Source organism: Dasypus novemcinctus, chromosome 12 (assembly GCF_030445035.2).
Source record: "Dasypus novemcinctus isolate mDasNov1 chromosome 12, mDasNov1.1.hap2, whole genome shotgun sequence".
Classification (NCBI taxonomy): domain Eukaryota; kingdom Metazoa; phylum Chordata; class Mammalia; order Cingulata; family Dasypodidae; genus Dasypus; species Dasypus novemcinctus.
The window spans coordinates 52,462,114-52,482,373 of NC_080684.1; the positions used below are offsets into that span (position 1 = coordinate 52,462,114).

The following is a 20,260-nucleotide window of genomic DNA, read 5'->3' on the forward strand; positions in this document are numbered from 1 at the left end:
TTATTTGTAGATAAATCAAAGTTCTACATTCATGACCCTTTATGAGGGTGAGGCTTGTGCTAATGACCTTCCTGGTCCCCTGTGATGAATTGATCCTTGGTGTAAGAATAGGTGAGAATTATTTAAGGGTAGAGAAGGAAATGGGTACAAGAGCAAAAAAGGAACAAAACAGCAGGGTACATTCTAGAAATCACAAGTGGTTAGAAACTGTGAAGCATGAATTGCAAGAACTGGAATGGCTACAGCTATGCTGGGGAGGGAACCACAGGCCAAGGCATGTAAGGCCTTAAATGCCCACCTGGGCTGTACCTGGTGGAAATTGGAGTCTTAGGTCAATTTCAGTGGTAACATGGTCAGTTCTGTATTTTGGATAAATCACTCTGGTGGCAGGATAGAAGGTGGATCACATCAGATGGTGTATTAGTCAAAGGAGTGCTGATGCAAAATACCAGAAATTGGTTGGTTTTAATTTTAATTTTATTTTTATTTTTTTAAGATTTTTATTTATTTCTATTTCCTCCCCCCCCCCCCCCAGTTGTCTGCTCTCTGTGTCCATTCACTGTGTGATCTTCTGTGTCCGCTTGTATTCTTGTCAGTGGCACCCAGAATCTGTGTCTTGTTTGCTGCATCAGCTCTCCGTGTGTGTGGCACCACTCCTGGGCAGGCTGCACTTTTCTCACACTGGGGGGCTCTCCTTACAGGGCACACTCCTTGTGTGTGGGGCTTCCCTACATAGGGGACACCCCTGCACAGGGGACACGTCTGCATGGCGTGGCACTCCTTGCGTGCATCAGCACTGTGCAAGGGCTAGCTCATCACGTGGGTCAGGAGGCCCTGGGTTTGAACCTTGGACCTCCTATGTGGTAGGCGGATGCCCTAACCGTTGGGCCAAATCCGCTTCCCTGGTTGGTTTTTATAAAGGATATTTGTCTGGGGTAGGAGTTTACAGATACCAGGACATAAGCATAAGTTACTTCCCTCACCAAAGTCTATTTTCACGTGTTAGAGCGAGATGGCTGCCAACGTCTGCGAGGGTTCAGGCTTCTCTCTGGGTTCAGTGTTCTTTTCTTCCTGGGCCTTGCTTCTGTATCCTCTGCTTTCTTCCTGGACTCCAGCTTAAGGCTTCAGCATCAAACTCCAACATCAAAACTCTGACATCAAAAACCCTCCAATTCTGTCCTTTGCCATGTCTTTTATCTGTGAGTCCCCACCAAGGAGTGGGGACTCAACATCCTTATGACATGGCTCAATCAAAGCCCTAATCATAACTTAATCACTCCCAGGTACAGATCAGATTACAAACATGATCCATATCTATTTTTGGAATTCATAACCATATCAAACTGCTACAGATGGTAAGATCTGAATTCAGGCGAGACAAAGTTACAGAGACTAGAAGTGTCAGCATCAAATCTCAGTGTGTATTTCTGACCTTCTCTCCCATTTCTCAGCAAGCTCTGTTCTTTCCCTCCATTTCCCAATAAATTCTTTTTACTGGCCTAACTAAAAAAAAAGACAATGTTATAGAGAAAGTTACAGAGAAAACTTGCTGTTTTGAAAGTGTGTTAGTTCCCTGGGGCTTCTGTAATAAATTACTATAACTAGGTGACTTAAAACAAAAACCTTTTTCTCTCACAGTGCTGGAGGCCGGAAGTCTGAAATCAAGGTGTCAGCCAGGCCATGCTCCCTCTAGGCGCTAGGGTGTTGAGAAATAAAAAGCATAGCCTTGCAGAAAAAAATATCTAACGAGGCACTTCTGCTCCTGCTTCTGTAAATCAGCCCATGAGAACATGGCCTTGTGGGAGAATATCAAACAAACAGCTCCTGCTCCCTGCTTCTGTAATCTAAGAAACCACTCCTGCCCCCCTACCCGCGCTTCTGTAAATCAGCCCGCGAAAGCATGACCTTGCACCTGTCTTCTGCTTCTGTAACTCTGCTTGCGAACTTTTGCCTAGCAGTGCGTTAGCCAATGAGCAAAAATCATGCTGATCCCACATAAAATCCTATATAAACCTGTGAAAACTGAAAACCAGGACTCAGAATTTGGAGATTGACTCTCCTCTGGGTCCGCGCGTAATAAATCTGTTCTTCTGCCTCTCCGAGTGCTGTTTGGGTTTCTCTGCCATTCAGGACTCCTGGCTTTGCTGCAACATTTGGTTCCCTGGCTGGGAAACCCAACCAAGCAGACCCTTTGAGCATCCGGTTTGGGATTGGTGGGCACGGCCAGTGGAGATCTCCACACACGAACGAGGTGGCGCCACCTGCCCTCTTGACGGGGTCTCCTGAGAAAGGATCCCTGTGGGCTGTGTCCTCCAACCCTGCCTGACTCGGTGGAGACATGGATTGAACAACATACGAAGATACCGGAAAGGTAAGACCCCTGAGTTCTGAGTCCCAGTCAGGCCCGTCTCCAGATGGAAGGGGAGACTGATGACCTCCCAAAATCTCGAGATTTGAGATTCCAGGATAGAGTAGTCCCTTGGGTGGGACTGTGTAGCCTCTGAGTGATTGAGTGAATGAATGGGGACTGCAGAGGCTTGTCTCTGCTGATTCAATTTGTGGTCCATGGCCTGTGCTATGGAGTCTGAGTGGGCCCCAGCCTGCACTCTGCAGCTACGTCATATGTCATAACTGCTAATCTAGACTCTGCACAGATGCCTTAGCTAAGATGAGCCTAAGTTCTAGTGAGAGATGTGGACAGGTGGGCATCTGAGGGGCCTTGTGAGAGGTACCCCTCCTTTGTTTGTCCTGTAACACCGATTTAGGGATGGGATCATCACAATCCAAACTCACAGTCTTAGATTGTATGTTAAAAAATTTCAAAAAAAAGGCTTTTCCAGGGATTATGGTGTCTGTATGTCCCCCAGGACTCTCCGGACTCTGTGCAAATTAGAGTGGCCTAAATTTGGTGTTAACTAGCCCTCAGAGGGAATCCTAGATATAACCAAGGTTCTTGCAGTTTGGCAGGCAGCCACTGGGACCCTCGGTCACCCTGATCAGTTTCCCTACTTCAATTCCTGGTTAGAAATTGCCCAAACCCTGCCCCCTTAGGTTCGATTCTGTGTGGGAAGGAAGGGTCAGAGTAGTGTCCTAGTAACTCAAATGATCGAACCTCGAAAACCTATTATTCTACAAAAATCTCTGGAAGAAAACCCACTACCCCCACTGTATGTTCCAGCTGTTCCAGGACATTTTCCTGCCCTGGAGCCTCCACAAGCAGATCTCCCAGAAACAACTCCACCTACAGTCTCCCAGGCCCGTCAGCCCCGCACCCCTCCCAAGGGGGATCCTGAAACCCCTTTGGTGAGAAGAATTCAGTCAGCACAGCCTGCGTTTGAGATGCCCCTCCATGAAACACAGGGTCCCACCCAGATCAGTGCAGATGGAACAGCCCAACCTGGGAGGCCAATCCTGTTTTATCAGCCTTTTCACAACTACAGATCTCTTAAACTGAAAGCACCACACCACTTCATTTTCAGAAAAGCCTCAAGGCTCTTATTGACCTCATGGAGTCCATTTTCCAAACCTGCCACCCCACTTGGAATAATTACCACCAACTCCTCCTAACCCTGCTCAATACCGAAGAAAAACGCTGGATCCTCACAGAAGCCAGAAAGTGGTTGCAAAAACAGGCCCCTGCAAGTGTCTTTAAGCCAGAGGAATGGGCCCAAGAGGCATCACCAGAAACTCAACCGGCCTGGGACTTTTAACACTGATCAGGGACAGGCTGCCCTTCAGCGGTATCGAAAAGCCCTCCTCAGAAGGGTACAGGAAGGAGCGAGGAGGCCCACAAACCTGTCCAAAACGACTTCTCTCACTCAAAAGCCTGAAGAACCTCTGGGAGATTTTTATGAGCAACTCTGCAAAGCCTTCAGGATCTACACCCTGTTCAACCCAGAAGCCCCGGAAAGCCAGAAAATGGTTAATGCAGCTTTCATCGCCCAGGCGGTGCTGGCTATCAAACAGAAACTTCAAAAGCTAAACGGGTTCACAGAGATAAACATCTCCTAGCTCCTCAAAGCCACAAACAAAGTATTCATCTATCAGGACAAAACTGCTGAGAGGGAAGCAAAAAAGTGAACAAAACAGCAGGTTTCCCTGTTAACAGTAGACTTAAAGAATCCAGACCCAACCAATCAAGGGGGGCAACCCCAAAGAGGGGGGAATACTTCACACTGAACCACTCTGCTGCTGCCACTAAAAAGCCTAACAGGTCCCTGGTTCCTAACTCATACCCCTTAATGGGGCAGTTAACACCTGGGGCTGCCTGGTTTATGTGTCTGGATTTAAAGGATGCTTTTTCTGCCTTCGGGTAGCTCCCCAGAGCCAGTCTCTATTTACTTTTGAATGGAAGAATCCCAGGACTCAACAAAAGACTCAATTAACTTGGACTCAACCCCCGCAGGGCTTCAAAATCTCCCCCACCCTTTTTGGAGAACCCTGGTGGTGGATCTGGCTTCCTGCCCTGGGGAAAACTTAAATTGTACTCTCCTTCAGTATGTAGATAACCTCTTACTGGCTAGCAAAATGGAAAAATTATATGCCAGCCTCCCCAACCTCCAGGACAAGTCACCTCTTTGCCCAGATCAAACCCTATTCACAAACCGCAGAGTTTTATCAGAAATGGAGAAAGGCTTGCTGAAAACACAGTCACCATGGCTAAACAAGTAGTGAAAGCAGCTCCCCTACCTAAAGGATAGTCTGCACAACAAGCAAAACTCTGGGCAGTAATTTGAGCCCTACAACTAGCCACTGGAAAATGGTAAACATTTACACTAATTCTAAGTGTGCATTTCCTACTGTGCATATCCACAGAGCAATTTATAAGAAAAGGAGACTCCTAACTGCAGGGGGAAAAGAAGTTAAAAAATAAAAAGGAAATCCTTCAACTACTGGAGGCAGTCTGGAAGCCAAGCAGGATCTCCATCCTATACTGTCAGAGACATCAGAAAAAAAACGAATGCAGTTACTAAAAAAAGTACACTAGCCAATGAAGCAGCTCAAAAGGCAGCCAAAAAGCCCTAAAACTGCAGGCCCCACCACTGGCACCTCACCTGTCCCTTCTACTACAACACGTTAAAAAACTAAATTCTACCTGGGAAAAACAAGAGTGGGCAAAGAAAAAAAAGCACCAGACCCCAGAAAGAAACTGGCTACTCCCGAATAACCAAGTCTTCATCCCAAAGGGGGCCACCTACACCCTTGTTCAACAATATCAGCAGCTCACCCACCTGAAAAAAACTGCTGTAAAAGCCCTGCCCAGAACGTATTACTACGCTGCCCAGATGGCCTCGCTCTGTACTGTCGTTAACAGCCAATGCCAGACCGTCACTAAAAACATCCCCTCCCAAGGTCCTCAGGCCCCAGCTGGCATCCAACACACAGGAACTACCCCTTTTAAAAACTTAACAATGGGCTTTACAGAAATAAAATCAAGTCGAGGTATATAGGTTCTTATTAGTAATAATGTCCACCTTCTCAGACTGGGTCAAGGTCTTTCCCACCTGCACTAAAAAATCAAAAGAAGTAACTAAAGTTTTACGCCGGCATGAGATGCCCTTATCCATAGCAGCAACAATGGCCTGGCTTTCATAGCAACCATCATCTAAGAGCTAGCAAAAATGTTAAGAATTAAGTGAACGCTCCACACAGCATATAGGCCCCAGAACTCAAGGAAAATAAAACACATAAATCAAACCCTCAAAACCACCCTAGCCAAGTTCTTTAAAAAAACAAACAAACAAACAAAAACTGGCCTCCCATGAGTAGATCAGCTCCCATTAGTCCTTAAAGTCAGATGCACCACCAGACCCTCAGACTGTTCACCTTTTGAAATTCTGTTTAAATGACCACCCCAAATTATTCAAACTTCAAGGGAAATCTCAGGTTCCTAGGAAAAGCTGGCCAGGATTCTACCCTCCAGCAGTTAAAAAAACCCTAACCCAAATAAATACACAAAACTGTCCTTTCGTGGGATCCCATCCCATTAGGCCACCCAGTACACCTACACTTACCCAGAAACCTAGTTTACTTAAAAAACTGGAAAAAGGAGCCTCTCTAGCCCACCTGGACAGGCCCACACACTGTTATCCTTGTAATCCCCACTGCTCTCAAAGTTTCAGATATTGTGCCTTGGATTCATCATACTAGAGTTAAAAGAGCACACTCCAGTGAAAAATAAGACAACTGGACAACTCACCCTGTACCTGATTGTCCCATGAAAATCCAAATTGCCCGGAGTCACCGAGAATCACCATCACCTGACTAGATTAACTCCTGTTCCCCGTGATTCCTGCTCCTCTTCAAACTGCTCAGTTTACTGTTTGGGACTGAACTAACAACTACAACTCCCAGAGACTGAAATGTAGTTAAAAGAATACTAATCTTAATAACATACTTGTGTTTTGTAAAATGCTTTATTACCTGAAGTTGTTTTTCCACTTAGCTCAAGTAATGCCCTATAAAAATTATAAGGGCATTAAAGGGGTGAATTGTTGAGAAATAAAAAGCATAACCATGCACAAAAAATATCTAATGAGCCACTCCTGCCCCCGCTTCTGTAAATCAGCCTGTAAGAACATGGCCTTGCAAGAAAATGTCAAACGATTCCTGCCCCTCACTTTTGTAACCTAACAAACCTCTCTCACCCCCCCACTTCTGTAAATCAGCCCACGAAAGCATGGCCTTGCACCTGCCTTCTGCTTCTGTAACCCTCCCTGCAAATTTTCACTTAGTAACTTGTTAGCCAATGAGCAAAAGTCATGCTGATCCCACATAAAATCCTGTATAAACCTATGAAAACTGAAAACCAGGGCTCAGAATTTGGAGATTGGCTCTCCTCTGGGCCTGCACATAATAAATCTGTTCCTTCACCTCGCCAAGTATTGTTTGGATTTCTCTGCTGTTCAGAACTCCTGGCTTTGCTGCAACAAGAGAAGAGCCTTTCCTTGCCTCTTCCAGCTTCTGGTAGTTGCCAACAACCCTCGGTGATTCTTGGCTTGCAGATGCACCTATTCTTGCCTCCGTTATCACATGTGTTCACCTCCCTGAGCAGGTCTGTATCTCTGTGTCTTCACCTGGCCTTCTTCTAAAGACACAAGTCATTGGATTTGGGGCCCACCCTAATCCAGGTTACATTCCTAGGTCCCAGGGCTTAGTACCTGACCATATCTTTTTGGGGGACACTGTTCAACCCCAGACAGAAAGCTAATAGAAATAGTGACACTTAGAGGAACTGGTTCTTGCTCAGAAGATGCAGGTAGAAAAGACAACAGGTCCTTGATAATTTCAAAAAGTCACACATTTTTAAGTGGGTCTAACTCTCCTACTCTCCCCTAGTCCTGTGCTCTTCTCCTTGTGTCATATTGTCTGTCTTACTGTATGCATGGTGTGCAGTGCTGAGCCTCTGGGAAGCTGCTCTGTAGGACTGGACCAGGGAAATCCCAGTGGAACCAGAAAGGCAGTCCACTTCTTGAATAAAAGCTTCCTTTGTTAACTCTCATTACCCCATTTGAGTGTACCATCTGCTTCCCACTGGACCTATGACTGAAGTATCAGTGTTATCTTTACCCAAATGGAAGTGATGAGTGAGCATTTTATCACAGTTTCCTTGTCCATGGCTGGGGTTTGAGGGATACAGTGCAATGACATCTTTGGGGTCCTGGCCTTCTATCCTTCATTCTTTGTCACTCTTTGTGGCTTAGGTAATACTCGCTTTCTTTGACTTGCTTGCTCTGAATGGTGTTGTAGAGTCCTGCTCCTGTTTCCTCTCTCTTTCTCAAATGGCTCAGCAGTCATTTGGGCCTTACTTTTATGGTCTGTGGTTGTTAGAATCCCTGAGAGTTGAGAGTTCCATTTTAGCACCCATTTCCTCCATCTTATTTGTGAATTCTTCTTTGTGGATGCTTCTTATTCTTTATGTCTCCCATTCTGAGTTGACATGCAAGTTCTGCCCATGGGGCAATTGCTGTCCCTTTGCCCTAAAAATTGATGGTCATCCTGAGACTTGAGCAGCAGCATTTTTTTTCTGAGGCCCCAGGGCAGCAGATGGGATTGACTTTAGAGCAGGTGACTGTGTTAACAGATTTAATCCAAAAAACTGGGAGGGACATCATTAGGGCTAATGGACTAAAGGGCCTTTTAGCAAGATCAGTAGGGTGAGGGAAGGGATTTGTAGCACATTCTGTGAGTCTGCAAAAATGATTGGGAACCTGAAGGCCCAAAGTGGGGTTTAATTTGAGCTGTAGAACTGAATACTTTTTCTCTACCATGTGATGCATGAGGAAGTGGTTAAGAATATAGGCCGTAGAATTAGACTGGCCATATTCAAACGAGGGCTCTGACTTTTGTTAGCTATATGAACTTGAGCAAGATACTTTCTCTGTGCCTCCATTTCTTCATCTGAAGAATGGGAATAATAACTGTACCTACCTTATTTGAGAGGATTAAATGAGATAATACACATAAATAGTTGGGAGCAATATGTGACACATAGAATAGTAGCAATTAGTTTATTGTACCTATCTACTGTGTGCTAGAAAAGGTTCAGATATTACACATCACTATTCCTCTTTTCAAATAGGGCATGCTACAAAGTTTCTTTTCAAAGAGTTAGATTTACTAATGAGAAGGTTCAAAGCAAGTACTGCCCAAACTCAAGGCAGAATAGCATAGCAAAGTGGTTCTCAAACTTTAGCATATGTTGAAATTACCTGGAGGGCTTGTCAAACTACAGATTGCTGGGCTTCATCTCCAGAATTTCTAGCTCAGTAGGGTATGAAATATGACCATATTTTGAAGTAAGAAGATTCCACAGTGGAACCCAAGCTTCCCAGGGTATGGCCTCAGGCAAATTACTTTGTTTCATTAAAGTTCAGTTTCCTTATCTCCAAAACAGAGCTAATAACAAAGGAAATGTAACATGTTAAACTATGGGTTTAAGGCACAGATGTTATGCAATATGCATTAGCTATTGTTCCTACTTTCGTTCCTATTCTTCTGCTGAATTTTGTGCAACTCCCTGGTCTTCTCTCAGCCTTTACTTCATTCTCTGTGAAGTGGGGATTTCTCTAATCTGCATTACATGGCAGTTGAAGGCATTCAATAAGACAATAGACTTGCAAACTTTTTAAAAGTGAAAAACCTAGTCATATGTGACAACTTTTAATGACTGTTTTAAAGACTAAACATGTAGTCCACTTCTACAACATTTCAAACAGGATTGGAATACCTTTCTTATAGGTTGAATTTGGAAATCCCGTTATAAATAAGACTCCCAAAAGCTCCTTCAGACTCTAGCTCTTTAATTTCACTCCCTAGTTGCCTTCTCATGGTCTTCGACCAAGTCATGAACACCAGTGTAGGATCATTCATCTTATTTCACCTTCCCTCTAGGTTTTCCTTTATTTGTTATTGATATGTTATACTTTGCAGGTATATAGCTTTCTCCTTCCTCAGTCATTTGTCATGGATGAGACCGGAATGTCTTCTTGGGTAAAAACTGACTCAGCAGTCGTTGAAAAGTTCTTTATGAACAAAAGATAGGATAAACATTTAATTTATACATTTAGCAAAATAGTGTTATCTGATTAGAGGTTAGACTTAGGGAGGGCCCCCCCCCCTTGAAAATGGTTCTCTCTGGCTTCTGAACTTTTCTTCTTTTAATGATTTTTGTTTCTATCATTGTATTGTCAGCATTTTTGCTTTTTGATTGATTGTTTTTATGTATGTGTGTGCACAGGTTAGAAGCTTTTGTGGACCCCAGAAAATCCTCCTTTTAAAGTGAACCCATTCCTGTGCCTGTAAACCCATTGTAGTTGGGGCCTTTTGATTAGATTCAGTTAAGGGATCTTTTGTTTGGATCACTTTGTTTAGATCACTTTGGTTAAGAGTTATTGATTTTACTTTGCAGGATCCAGGGTGGGTCTTAATCCTCTTATTGGAGTAATTTATAAACAGAAGACTAAAGAGCCACAGACATAGGAAAAAAGCCGCAGTGACAGAGAGAAGCCTCCAGATGTTGATGAACCCAGGAAAGAGAGAAAAGCCATAGGTGGAGCAGCCTGAAGCTGAAGCAATGAGGCCCAGAAGAAAGGAGATGAGTGGACTCTTCCATGTGCCTGAATTCCCACAGCTGAGCTTGGGGACAAAGTAAGCCTGGAAAAGAAGGCAAAGATTGGCAGAACCGCCATTGTGCCTTGCCATGTGGCAGGAGTCCAGGATTGCCAGCAGCTGACCTTTGGTGAGCAAGCATCTCTGATGATGCCTTGACCTGGACATTTTCACAGCCTCAGAAATGTAAACCTTTGACCTCATAAATTCTCACTGTAAAAGCCAACCCTTTTCTGGCATATTGCACTCAGCAGCTTTTAGCAAACTAACGCCGTGTGTATGTATATGTGTATGCGTTTTACCTTAGCTCCTTGGCAAGATGTAAGATACAGAACTTTCTTGGTCATCAAGAGCTTGCAGACAGGAAATATATTTTGTTTCTAGTTCCTTCTCAAAGACTTACATAGAGTCCTGGAGTTAGCTTGTTCAAGAGCAAAGAGAAAAGTATTTTTATTAACATAATTTACACAATGTTTCTTGTATCATTAAATAAGCCCAGGAAAAAGGCAAGTTACACTAAAATCAACAATTTTCTACTACAGTGGCAAAACTTTCTTTTTGCAAGGTACTGGTTTGGGGAGATAATCCTCCCCACCTCCAGATGGCTCCCTATTTGCTTGTTGTTTGCTCATTGTTTTTTTTACTTGTCTGCTACTTGTCTGTTTCTTCTTTAGGAGGCACTGGAACCTGAACCCAGGACCTACCATGTGACAGGTGGGCACCCAGCTGCTTAAGACACACCTGCTCCCTGCTCGTTTGTTTTTGCTCACTGTCTGCTCATTGTTTGCTTGTTTTTTGCTTGTTGTCTGCTCATTGTCTCTCTTCTTTAGGGCACCAAACTATCTGAGCCATATCTGCTCCTCTAGGGAGATATTTTAATGAGTAGGGCCTTTGGGATTTGTCACCTCTTTTGGTGTGGAGGTGAATGTTTGTTAATTCCACTTAAGTAGAACCATCCCTGCCTGGTTTTCTTGATTACTCAGGCTTGAGGCCCACCAGTTAATTTTTATTCTTTTCTCATGAATGCTCTTTTTATAGGAGCCATCAAAAACCTTGCCAGTATTTTCAAAATCCAGCTGAAGTACCTCTCCTGGATTCTAGTTGGTTTAACTAGCTTTTAATGAATTACATAATAGTATTATGTTAGAAAATCATGATCTCTCTTTCCTATTCAATATTATTTCAGTTTTAAGATGGTGGTGACTTTTGCTAAGGTCTGATTCTGAAATACAGTCTGAGATATACTTGACCAATGTATTATCACAGACATATAAGATACAAAAATAAAAAGGATTAATCATGCAAAATGTTGATGATTCCGCTGGAAGTTGTTTCAGTGGTGATGATGGCCTTTGTATCCATTGGCTTCTGGGAAGCTTTCTTTATTTGTCTATATCTGCTTGTATAGAGGTCCTCCTCTCTAACAGGAAGGACATGTTTGATTCTAGCATTGTGGAATCACTATTCTAGACAGAATCAGTGTGTATAGTATCACTTTTATATATGAGCCTTTGTTTCCTTCAATGGTAAGGTAGCCCTTCCAGCTCTAATATTTTATGATTGTGGAAGAGGTATAGCAAAATTACTAAATATTTGTTCAAATTGTACTATTCTCTTTTCCCTTCAGAGTAAATTTCATCCAAAAAAAACAGCTGCTTTGGGGAAATAAGTTCAGCCTCCTAGGTCAACTTACTTATTTTTTACATTAACAATAAATTTACTTTAGTCAGTAGTTACACTTGCCCCTTCTTTTTGTTCATCCCTCAGTCTTGAAGGTTTGGGGACGATGTCTCCTCTGACTGCTTCAGGCTGAGAAGGAAAGTAAATATTATAGGGCAGAAGAATGGAACTGTTTAGGTCACATAATTTTGTTAACTAATTATTTAAATCCAAAAACTTTGTCTTATAAAGAATGATTGCTTAATTTAATGGCTTTATACTTAAATCTACTATTGTCTTTTTTTAATATATATATAAAGGTTTCTGTGAGTAGGTTGCAGAAAAATGAAATACTGAAGTTGTGAAGGACACTGATCTTTCAACTGAAATATGAAAAAGGCAAAGGGCAAAATCATAATTCTGGAAATGAGCACAGCAGCTCTTTGCCAAATGCCACACTGTCCACTAATGTGTGAAGAGCCTGGAAGGGGCTCACGCTTATCCAGCTGGGGCAGCACCTCTGAGATGTACCATACTCTTGGTAATAGATGACATTTTGATTACTAATATACTAAAAGAACAAGAATTTAGTTGGAGACAGTCTGCTGGAGGTTCTATTATATGTACATAGCACGTTAGGCAATCAACTCAGCACTTCCCGGAAGAAAGTTAAGACAACATGTTCATCACAATAATGCTCTGGGAGATATTCTCATTTAAAAGCAGTCACTTCTGACCTTTCTCCTGGGCAGAAGGATGACAAAATTGGTAAATGAGAAGCAGACAAATCGAAGACAGGACACCTTCCATTAACAAACAGCAATTTTATTCCTGTACTGATGGGGTGTGTAAGATACTATATAGATTTCTTTTTTTACCACAGTTACAAATATGAAAATATATTAAACAAATATATAATTTAAATAGAAGGACTAATGGAGTTCTCTGTTCAAATAGAATTGGTTAGAAAAACTAATACTGAGGGTAGGTCCTATGGTAGGAAAGAAATAGAATCATCTACTGCCATTTTAAATAACCAGATTTGCAAAGAAAGAATAAATGATATATTAATAAATTATATAACATGAGAGTGCTCTATTATAGAACATGATAAGTTCGGTTGCTGGATTTATTTACATTATTTATTTAAGCTTCACATGAATTAAGGAACAGTCAATGAGCCTCCATGGGTAATAGTGTTATTTGATACCACTACTTACTCTCCAAAGTATCAGGCTAAGAACAACCTCCACTCAAAAAGTGTTATATGGACTGTCTTAAGCTGTGCATGTGTTTCTACAAGGTGTGAGTAGAAAAGAGATGAAAAAAATCAATCCTTGTTCTCAATAAACTTACAAGCCTGATGAGCCCTACATGGAAGACCAGAAGTCTTCAAGTACTCTTCCAGTAAGAACATCGGTGCCCCATCCTGTCAATGTGACTGAGACTAGGAAATTCCACGACTGTTGATGGAGACTCTCCACTAGCTTCTGCACAGAACACTGTCCAACTCTGCTACAAATTCCTAAAGCCACAAATATGCATACTCCTTTCTTGATGGGATTCTTTTCGCCATGCACAGCTATTAAAATACACCTCAAATATATATAAAGGAAAGCTTGCTCTTAGGGTAGGATAGTGTTTCTTAAAAGAAGTTACTTAAGGCAGAAAACAGCCATGACTAATCTTTCTTTTGAACATTCTAGAAGGGACAAATTTCATTTGTCTAACATTATCCACAGTTTTGCACAACTTATTTTGGTATCATATGATATAAGATCATGGGCATTGGCATTTGAGTTATAAAAAGAACCTTTGACAGAACTGTTAATGGACCTTTAATAAACTAAACCACTATTTTAGGAGCATTCACCAACAATTGCCTTATTTAATGAATGCATCTATATAGTGAATCTTCAAAAAATAAAATGTCTTTTTGTTGCATACATTTTCCCAGGGACCCTCCTTACAAGACAGGAGTATTCTTTCAACCAGAAATATTTCCATTACTAGAAACAATTTTAGAACAGAACAGAGTTTTGCTATTATCATAGCTGTATCAAATGTTACACTACAATTTAACTAAAATGGTCAAACATTTTCAAAGGCATTGTCCACTCTGACAATTTTAAGGCTGTATCTCCAGAATGCCAAACTTCATAAATTCAGTCAACACCTGGAGAATTCATAAAACTAAATGAATTGATTCAATTGTTCGATCAGCTAAATTGTCTGGTCAAACGTAGTCCAAGTGAGTCTCCCAGAGGGCAATGCAGCCTAATAGAAACCCATGACAATACTGTCAAAGAACAGTTTGGACACACATAAGGGATGCCATTTTCTCTTCTTGATGGCATTCTGGTTAGACCTCTCTTTTGAAACGTTTTCCCTTTGCTTTCTGCAGCTATGGTTTATAGATTTTCCTTTGATGTAAAACATTCTTTGAATACCTGATGTGATTCTAAACCTCAGGTTAAAAATACTTAGAAACTGAACAAGGCACTTGGGCTGGTATGGCCTTTGGCTCTTCAGGAACGGGGGTTGGGGATTGAAAGCTTGTCACTGTGACTTCGGGGATGATCAATCATTTCTTCTTGTCACTCAGTCTGATCAACTACTTTAAATTCCCCAATGAAATGGAATCAGGAATGCTCTTGAATCACTACCCCACACGAGCAGCTTATTGCCTATTGTTTTCACCAGGTCAGGTTTAGTCTGGTCACATGTGTGAATTAGAGCCCTTTCTAATTAGAACCCAGAATTGTTGCTCAAATCTTACTACTCACTGTCATACAGATGTAGCAGGTTTATGATTTCAGGATTCCAACCTCAGAGAGTTCCCAGAAAGCTAAGTTAATGAGAATTTAGTATACATCTAAGAGTTTTATTGCAAAAAGAAAGAAGAGTGTGAATATAAGAAACTGGATCCTTAGAAATCAAAGAATCAGAGTGTGAAGTATAATGTGTGAGGTCTATTTTTGAATTGCTGGAAATCTGCTTAATGCTTATTTTCTCACGTCATTTCTGGCTTTCTTCCAAGAGCTAAAAACAAAATTAATTAAACACCCTCCCAAATAAAATTATACCCAACATGTCTGTGTGCTGTGGCCATTTTAGTAATCATGGTCATCTCTGGTGTATCAGCCTGAAAAGGCTGTGAAATTATACCAACAGGTATAAGGAAGCGAGATGAACAGAAATAAAATCACATTCTACTGGGAAAGCATAGTCAATAGGGAGAGGAGAGGCAAGCAGTAAAACAGAGGGACTCAGAAGTGTTAAGGGTTGATGAGTTATTTCGGACAAATATGTGCAAGTCAAGACAGGGAGGCAAGTCTGTGAAATACCTGATTGAAGAGCTGGAGAAATTGACTACTATCCAGAGAATACCCGAATGATAATAAGAAATGGATTTAATTAGAAGACATTAAAGGAGTTAATTATAATGAACTTGGATAAATAATTATTAAGATGCAAGATGGGACTCTCCCAATGTTTGATAGCTCAAAAGCACTTTGATGTTTAATGATTAAAGTGTACCACACAGGTGCACAGACAGGATGTCTGCCAAGACGGGAAATGGAGTGTTTACCAAGACATGGCACATGATGGGAATGTCAAAATATACCCAACAGGGATAAATGTCAGGGAAAAATTTTTCCTTCTAAATTGAATAAATAGATAAACTAGATAATGTATTTATTATTCTCCGGAGGAAGCAAATATTTGTTGCTAAGGAGATTTAAAATTAGACAAGTATAGGGTAGAAATAAATATTTCCTGGATTAGACTAAAAGAATGCACATTTCCCATTGGCATATCCATTTCCCTAATCTGATTCCAACCCAGACATTGTCAGGATATATGAGTGTTATTTACTCTTGCAGATGTGTAAATTTTTTCTTTGATGGTTTAAATTCCAGGTTTGTGAAATGATTGCTCTGTCTTCTAAATACAGTGGCTTGGTATGGAAATGGCATCAGCACATGCTAGTATGTGGTTGATGGAGGGCTTCCACTGTCCTGGATTAGCTCAGTTGTCCTGCTGTCTGGATGAGACCTCTTTTGAGATTAATTTTAAACAGTAATAGCTACCCTAACTACTATTATTGTGAGCCTGTTTCTTTATGTGAGTAGAAATGTATAATTTCTGGCAAAGAATCTAGCAGGTTGCAGGACTTGCTGAATGTTTTCTGAAAAAATGAAATTTTGAAAATGAATTTATCATTACCGGCATTAATTTGCTTTGCACTGAGCTACATTAGTTTAAAGTTTTGTATTTGTTTTGTGTTTTCTTTTTAATGCAGGAAAAAGTGTTTCGAATAGACGCCATACCTCATAAATCTCTAGCTTCTATTTTCTCTCTGTTTCTGTCTGCTTCACTTATGCATATATAGCTTCTTTTAATTTCTAGAAGATCCACCCTAGTTCCCTGATAATCAAAGCTCAGCATTGTCATTTCACAAGGGCATTAAGCACAATGAAATGTGAAAACTTTGAATCCCCTTATTACTTTTCACCTTCACATTGTTACAAAGTTTTTCCTGTTTTTATAAACTTCAGATAGCCTTGTAAATGTTTCCAGTTTGGGTGTAGATTTAGATGACTGTATGTAACTATTTTATGTTTATTTAATGAATTTCAATTACTATGCTGATTACATGCATTACATTATTTAAAGGACTTAGAAATTTTTGCAAATGAAGACATGAAAGCAAAAGACTTGACCTCCAATTCCTAAGTTTATTACAGAGAAATATGTAGTGAGAAAAAAAGCAGATATTCCTGGCTCATTTTCTCTGGTAGTCATGAGGATTCCATAAAGATGACTCTCAAATTTTCCCTAGGAGTCCCTCAGAACTGGGCCTTGATGAAGGCAATGCCCATTTTCTGACTCATTGAAATTTGTTATCATCAGAATGAGGCACAAATGTTGACGGTGAATGTGGTAGGGTATGTGTGCTCATTATATTAAATACCAAATTAGATGGCTATTTGCCATTTTGGCCTCATAGATTTATGAGAGCATAATCTGCCACTGTAATCTTATTTTAATAGGAGAGCCAAGTATGACTGCCATAATTTTGACTTTTCCAGGAATGCATCTCACTGGAGAGGAGGTGAAGACTGGTATGTGAACATAAAACCAAAACACACATTATAAAGGGACATGCATGTTCACACTCCACACTGTGAACGCAGTGAAAAAGCATGAATGGTGCTTTGCATTTAGACTGTGTTTTCAGCCAAGGGTAGAGCTGACCTTCCTCTTAACAGCTGGAGTTCATCGGTTCTGTTGGGAACTTACTCTATCAGAACTCTGAACCCTGAAGCTTGGGCTTGCACTGCAAGTAACACAACCACTGAGCTGACCACTTTGTTCCGATCCTTTGGCAGGAGGAAGGGGAGAGCATAACTAGTTTGGGCACAACTCCCTAGCTCAACCTTGATGCTTGATGCTGCCTAATACTTTTTTGGCTGCCTTGCAAAAAGCATCTGGATCATCCTTGGATCCTAAGAGTCACAGAATAGCAATGCAGCAAAGTCAGCCACAGTATACACTCTCTCCATCCCAGTTCTTCATCCTGTCCAGTGAATGGCAAACAGGTAAAACAAAAACAAAAACAAAACAAAACATGGCCCAAGGGATTGCCTCTGCAACCATCTCCATACATATTTTACCAGCAGTCCTGTCATACAGGCAATTAGTTTATGTAGACCAATCCATGAACACTTTAGTGTGGAAAAATAGTATTATATAAAGCTTAATATTAGACATTATGAAAAAATACATATTTACAGAAGAAACTACAAAATATAACTATGTACAATAATATCTGTTACCTTTAAATTACATAAATTCTTTAAAAATTTCCAGATTAATAAATTATACACAGTATCAACAGAAGTAGCTGGCATCTCTCTACATAAGAAGCAAGTTTTAAAAAAAAAATCACACAGTGAATAGTTTTTATCTAGGAGATCTTTGGGTGTGTTCTTAATGCCGTGAATAGACTGCATCTGAAAGGAAGGAGATGGTAATTAGAAACTGTAGCAGGCTATGTCATAATTGTTTGCTCTGCTTAAGAAAATTACAAATGGAAAAGAGTACTATAAATAAGTAAAGCTCAATAAAAACCCACCATCCCTGTGGGGGCCAGGTCATTCCATTCGGAACAACTGATGATTAGAATTGGAGGGAACCAGTGACTTTAGCCTTTCCACTCTGGATTTACAGATAAGGCCATGGGACAGAGAGGCAGAGTAACTTATTCAAGGTCACACAGCTTGTTCTTGCTAGTCAGTTCCTGAGCTAGGACCTGAATCCTAACCTTCAGATCCCTGGTGGTTATCCTTTTCTCTACCACAGTTAGCTTCCTTCAAGAGCATCCAAGATTACTCTAAAGAAAGCAAGACTCTCAAACAAGTGAAAATAAGACAAGGGACCCTCCAAGATCCCCCATAGCCCACTCCATCCTGGAGCTTCTTGAAGAATCTGACGTGTGAAAACCTTAATTTACTATACAGATAAATTAGGGAGTAATTATTTACAGTACAAAAGATTTATCTGGTTTACAAAGGACTCCTTTAAATAGCAGTTCTCTCATGCATTTGTGCTTTACAGATTATTAACTATTTAACAAACTGGCGAGGGGGGTTGATGCAGGAGATGCAGAGAATTACATAGAATGTGGGGAGACACTGCCAACTGAAGATCAGGAAGGCGTGGAGATAAACCAGCTCTGAAATAATGCTTGTCGTAGGAAAACATATCTGATTTATAGAAGCCTGCCAACAGCCATGTGAGTGCACCATCCTGAAATGGATCCTGCAACCCCAGCTGAGCCTGCCGATGCCTGTGCCCCACTATGTGTTGCTTGCAACCCCTAAGAGACCCTGGCCCAGAGCCACCCAGCTAAGCCCCACCCTAATTCCTGACCTGTAGGAACTGTGAGATAATAAAGGTTTGTGGATGTAAGCTGGCGAGTTTTGGAGGGAATTTTTGTGTGTGTCATTATTATTATATTTTAATTATCTCTCTTTTTTTAAAGATAAATAGATCACACAAAACGTTACATGAAAAATCATAAGAGGGTCCCATATACCCCACTCCCCACCCCACCCCCTGCTACTCCCACATCAACATTTGGAGGGAATTTTTTATGCAGTAATATAAAACTAATGCAATGTGCCTTCAAATTTTTAATGAGCCTACCTGAAAAATAAGGTCTCAGAGAAGGAAAAGTCATAAGGATTCTTCTTTTGTGAAGTAATTTTTGTCTGATCAAAGTAGTGCCTTGTAAAGTTTATAATTTTTAATTGATTTTCTGACTTAAAAAGTGTTACATGATAATTCTAGAAAATCTAGAAAATATGTAGCAAAATAGAAGGAAAAAAATCATATATTTTTCTACTGCCAGAGAAATTTGTTATATTTTCTTCAAGTTTTTTTTTCTACACATTATTTGTATTGATTTTTCTAGCTTGCTTTTCTTACATAACTTACAAGCATATCCATGCTCTTATAATCTCTTAAAAATATTCTTAATGACTACGTCATATTCTAGTAAGTGAATGCACCCAGGCATACTTAGTCCTCTATCATTTATCATTTAGTTTTGATCAACTCAAACTTTTACCTATGGAAAGTTTCATGCAAAAAACTTTTTCACTACTTAGGATGATAGTAGAAATACTGGGTCACAGTTAAGAATATATCAAGAACTTGGATGCATATTCTTCAAAGGAATCTTACAATTTGGACTCCCAGTTGTGACTGCATAGCATCTTTGCCAGCAGTGAGGCTTATCACTCAGAAAAGAAATTAAATAATACTAACGTTAAATACATAATATTGTTAAAAATGAAGAGCAGTCTGTCATAGGAGGCATCTTAGGCTAAGTAGGATGAGATTCCATGTGAAATCAGGGCTCTCCTGTGGGGAGTCCTCAGGGCTCCTTCTCCCCTCTCGCCTGCGCTTCTCATGTCTTAACCTCAGGAAGAAATGAGCAGTGCTTTGTGGAAGAGCTTTACTTCATTAATGGTTTCGAGATTGATGATGTCTTTGTGAAGGAACTCAAATGACAGTAACATACACCCCTACCTCTGTGATACTCTGGATTCACATTTTCGTAGATTGGAAATAAGGGATTTTCTTGTTCGCTCCGTAGCTTCCTTGCTCTGAGGACATCTCTTACACACTGATGTAGGTACACATACTGACACTATGAAAAAGCAGAAAACATGTCACGTGGGGCTCAAGCATAGGAAAGATGAGGGACTCTCAGAAAATATCAATAGTGATGGGATTCTATAAAGTTAGCAAATTTCTTGATCACTAATGGTGTCCAGTATATAGAAGAGTGACTCTTTTTTGTTGCCATTGAAAAAAGAATAATGGTAATGTACAGAAGATGTTGTTTATTCATTCTTTTTTACAAGCATGCATATTTATAGAGTATGTTCCATGAGTGCCTAGAATTATGTGTGGC

The 20,260-nt window shown here is 40.7% G+C and overlaps 1 protein-coding gene across 3 annotated transcripts in view; it reads right to left on the reverse strand.

The window, feature by feature from the left end:
- Positions 1 to 16,491: 16,491 nt before the first annotated feature.
- The window catches only part of PTPRB (protein tyrosine phosphatase receptor type B), a 122,070-nt gene continuing 118,301 nt past the window's right edge, over positions 16,492 to 20,260 (reverse strand). For all 3 annotated transcript variants that reach the window (XM_058308423.1, XM_058308421.2, XM_058308426.2), the window contains 2 exons: positions 19,873 to 19,993; positions 16,492 to 17,789 (listed from right to left, as the gene is read on the reverse strand). In XM_058308423.1, the coding sequence (XP_058164406.1) occupies positions 17,767 to 17,789; positions 19,873 to 19,993 (144 nt within the window). In that variant the 3' untranslated portion in view covers positions 16,492 to 17,766. The remainder of the gene's footprint in view (positions 17,790 to 19,872; positions 19,994 to 20,260) is intronic.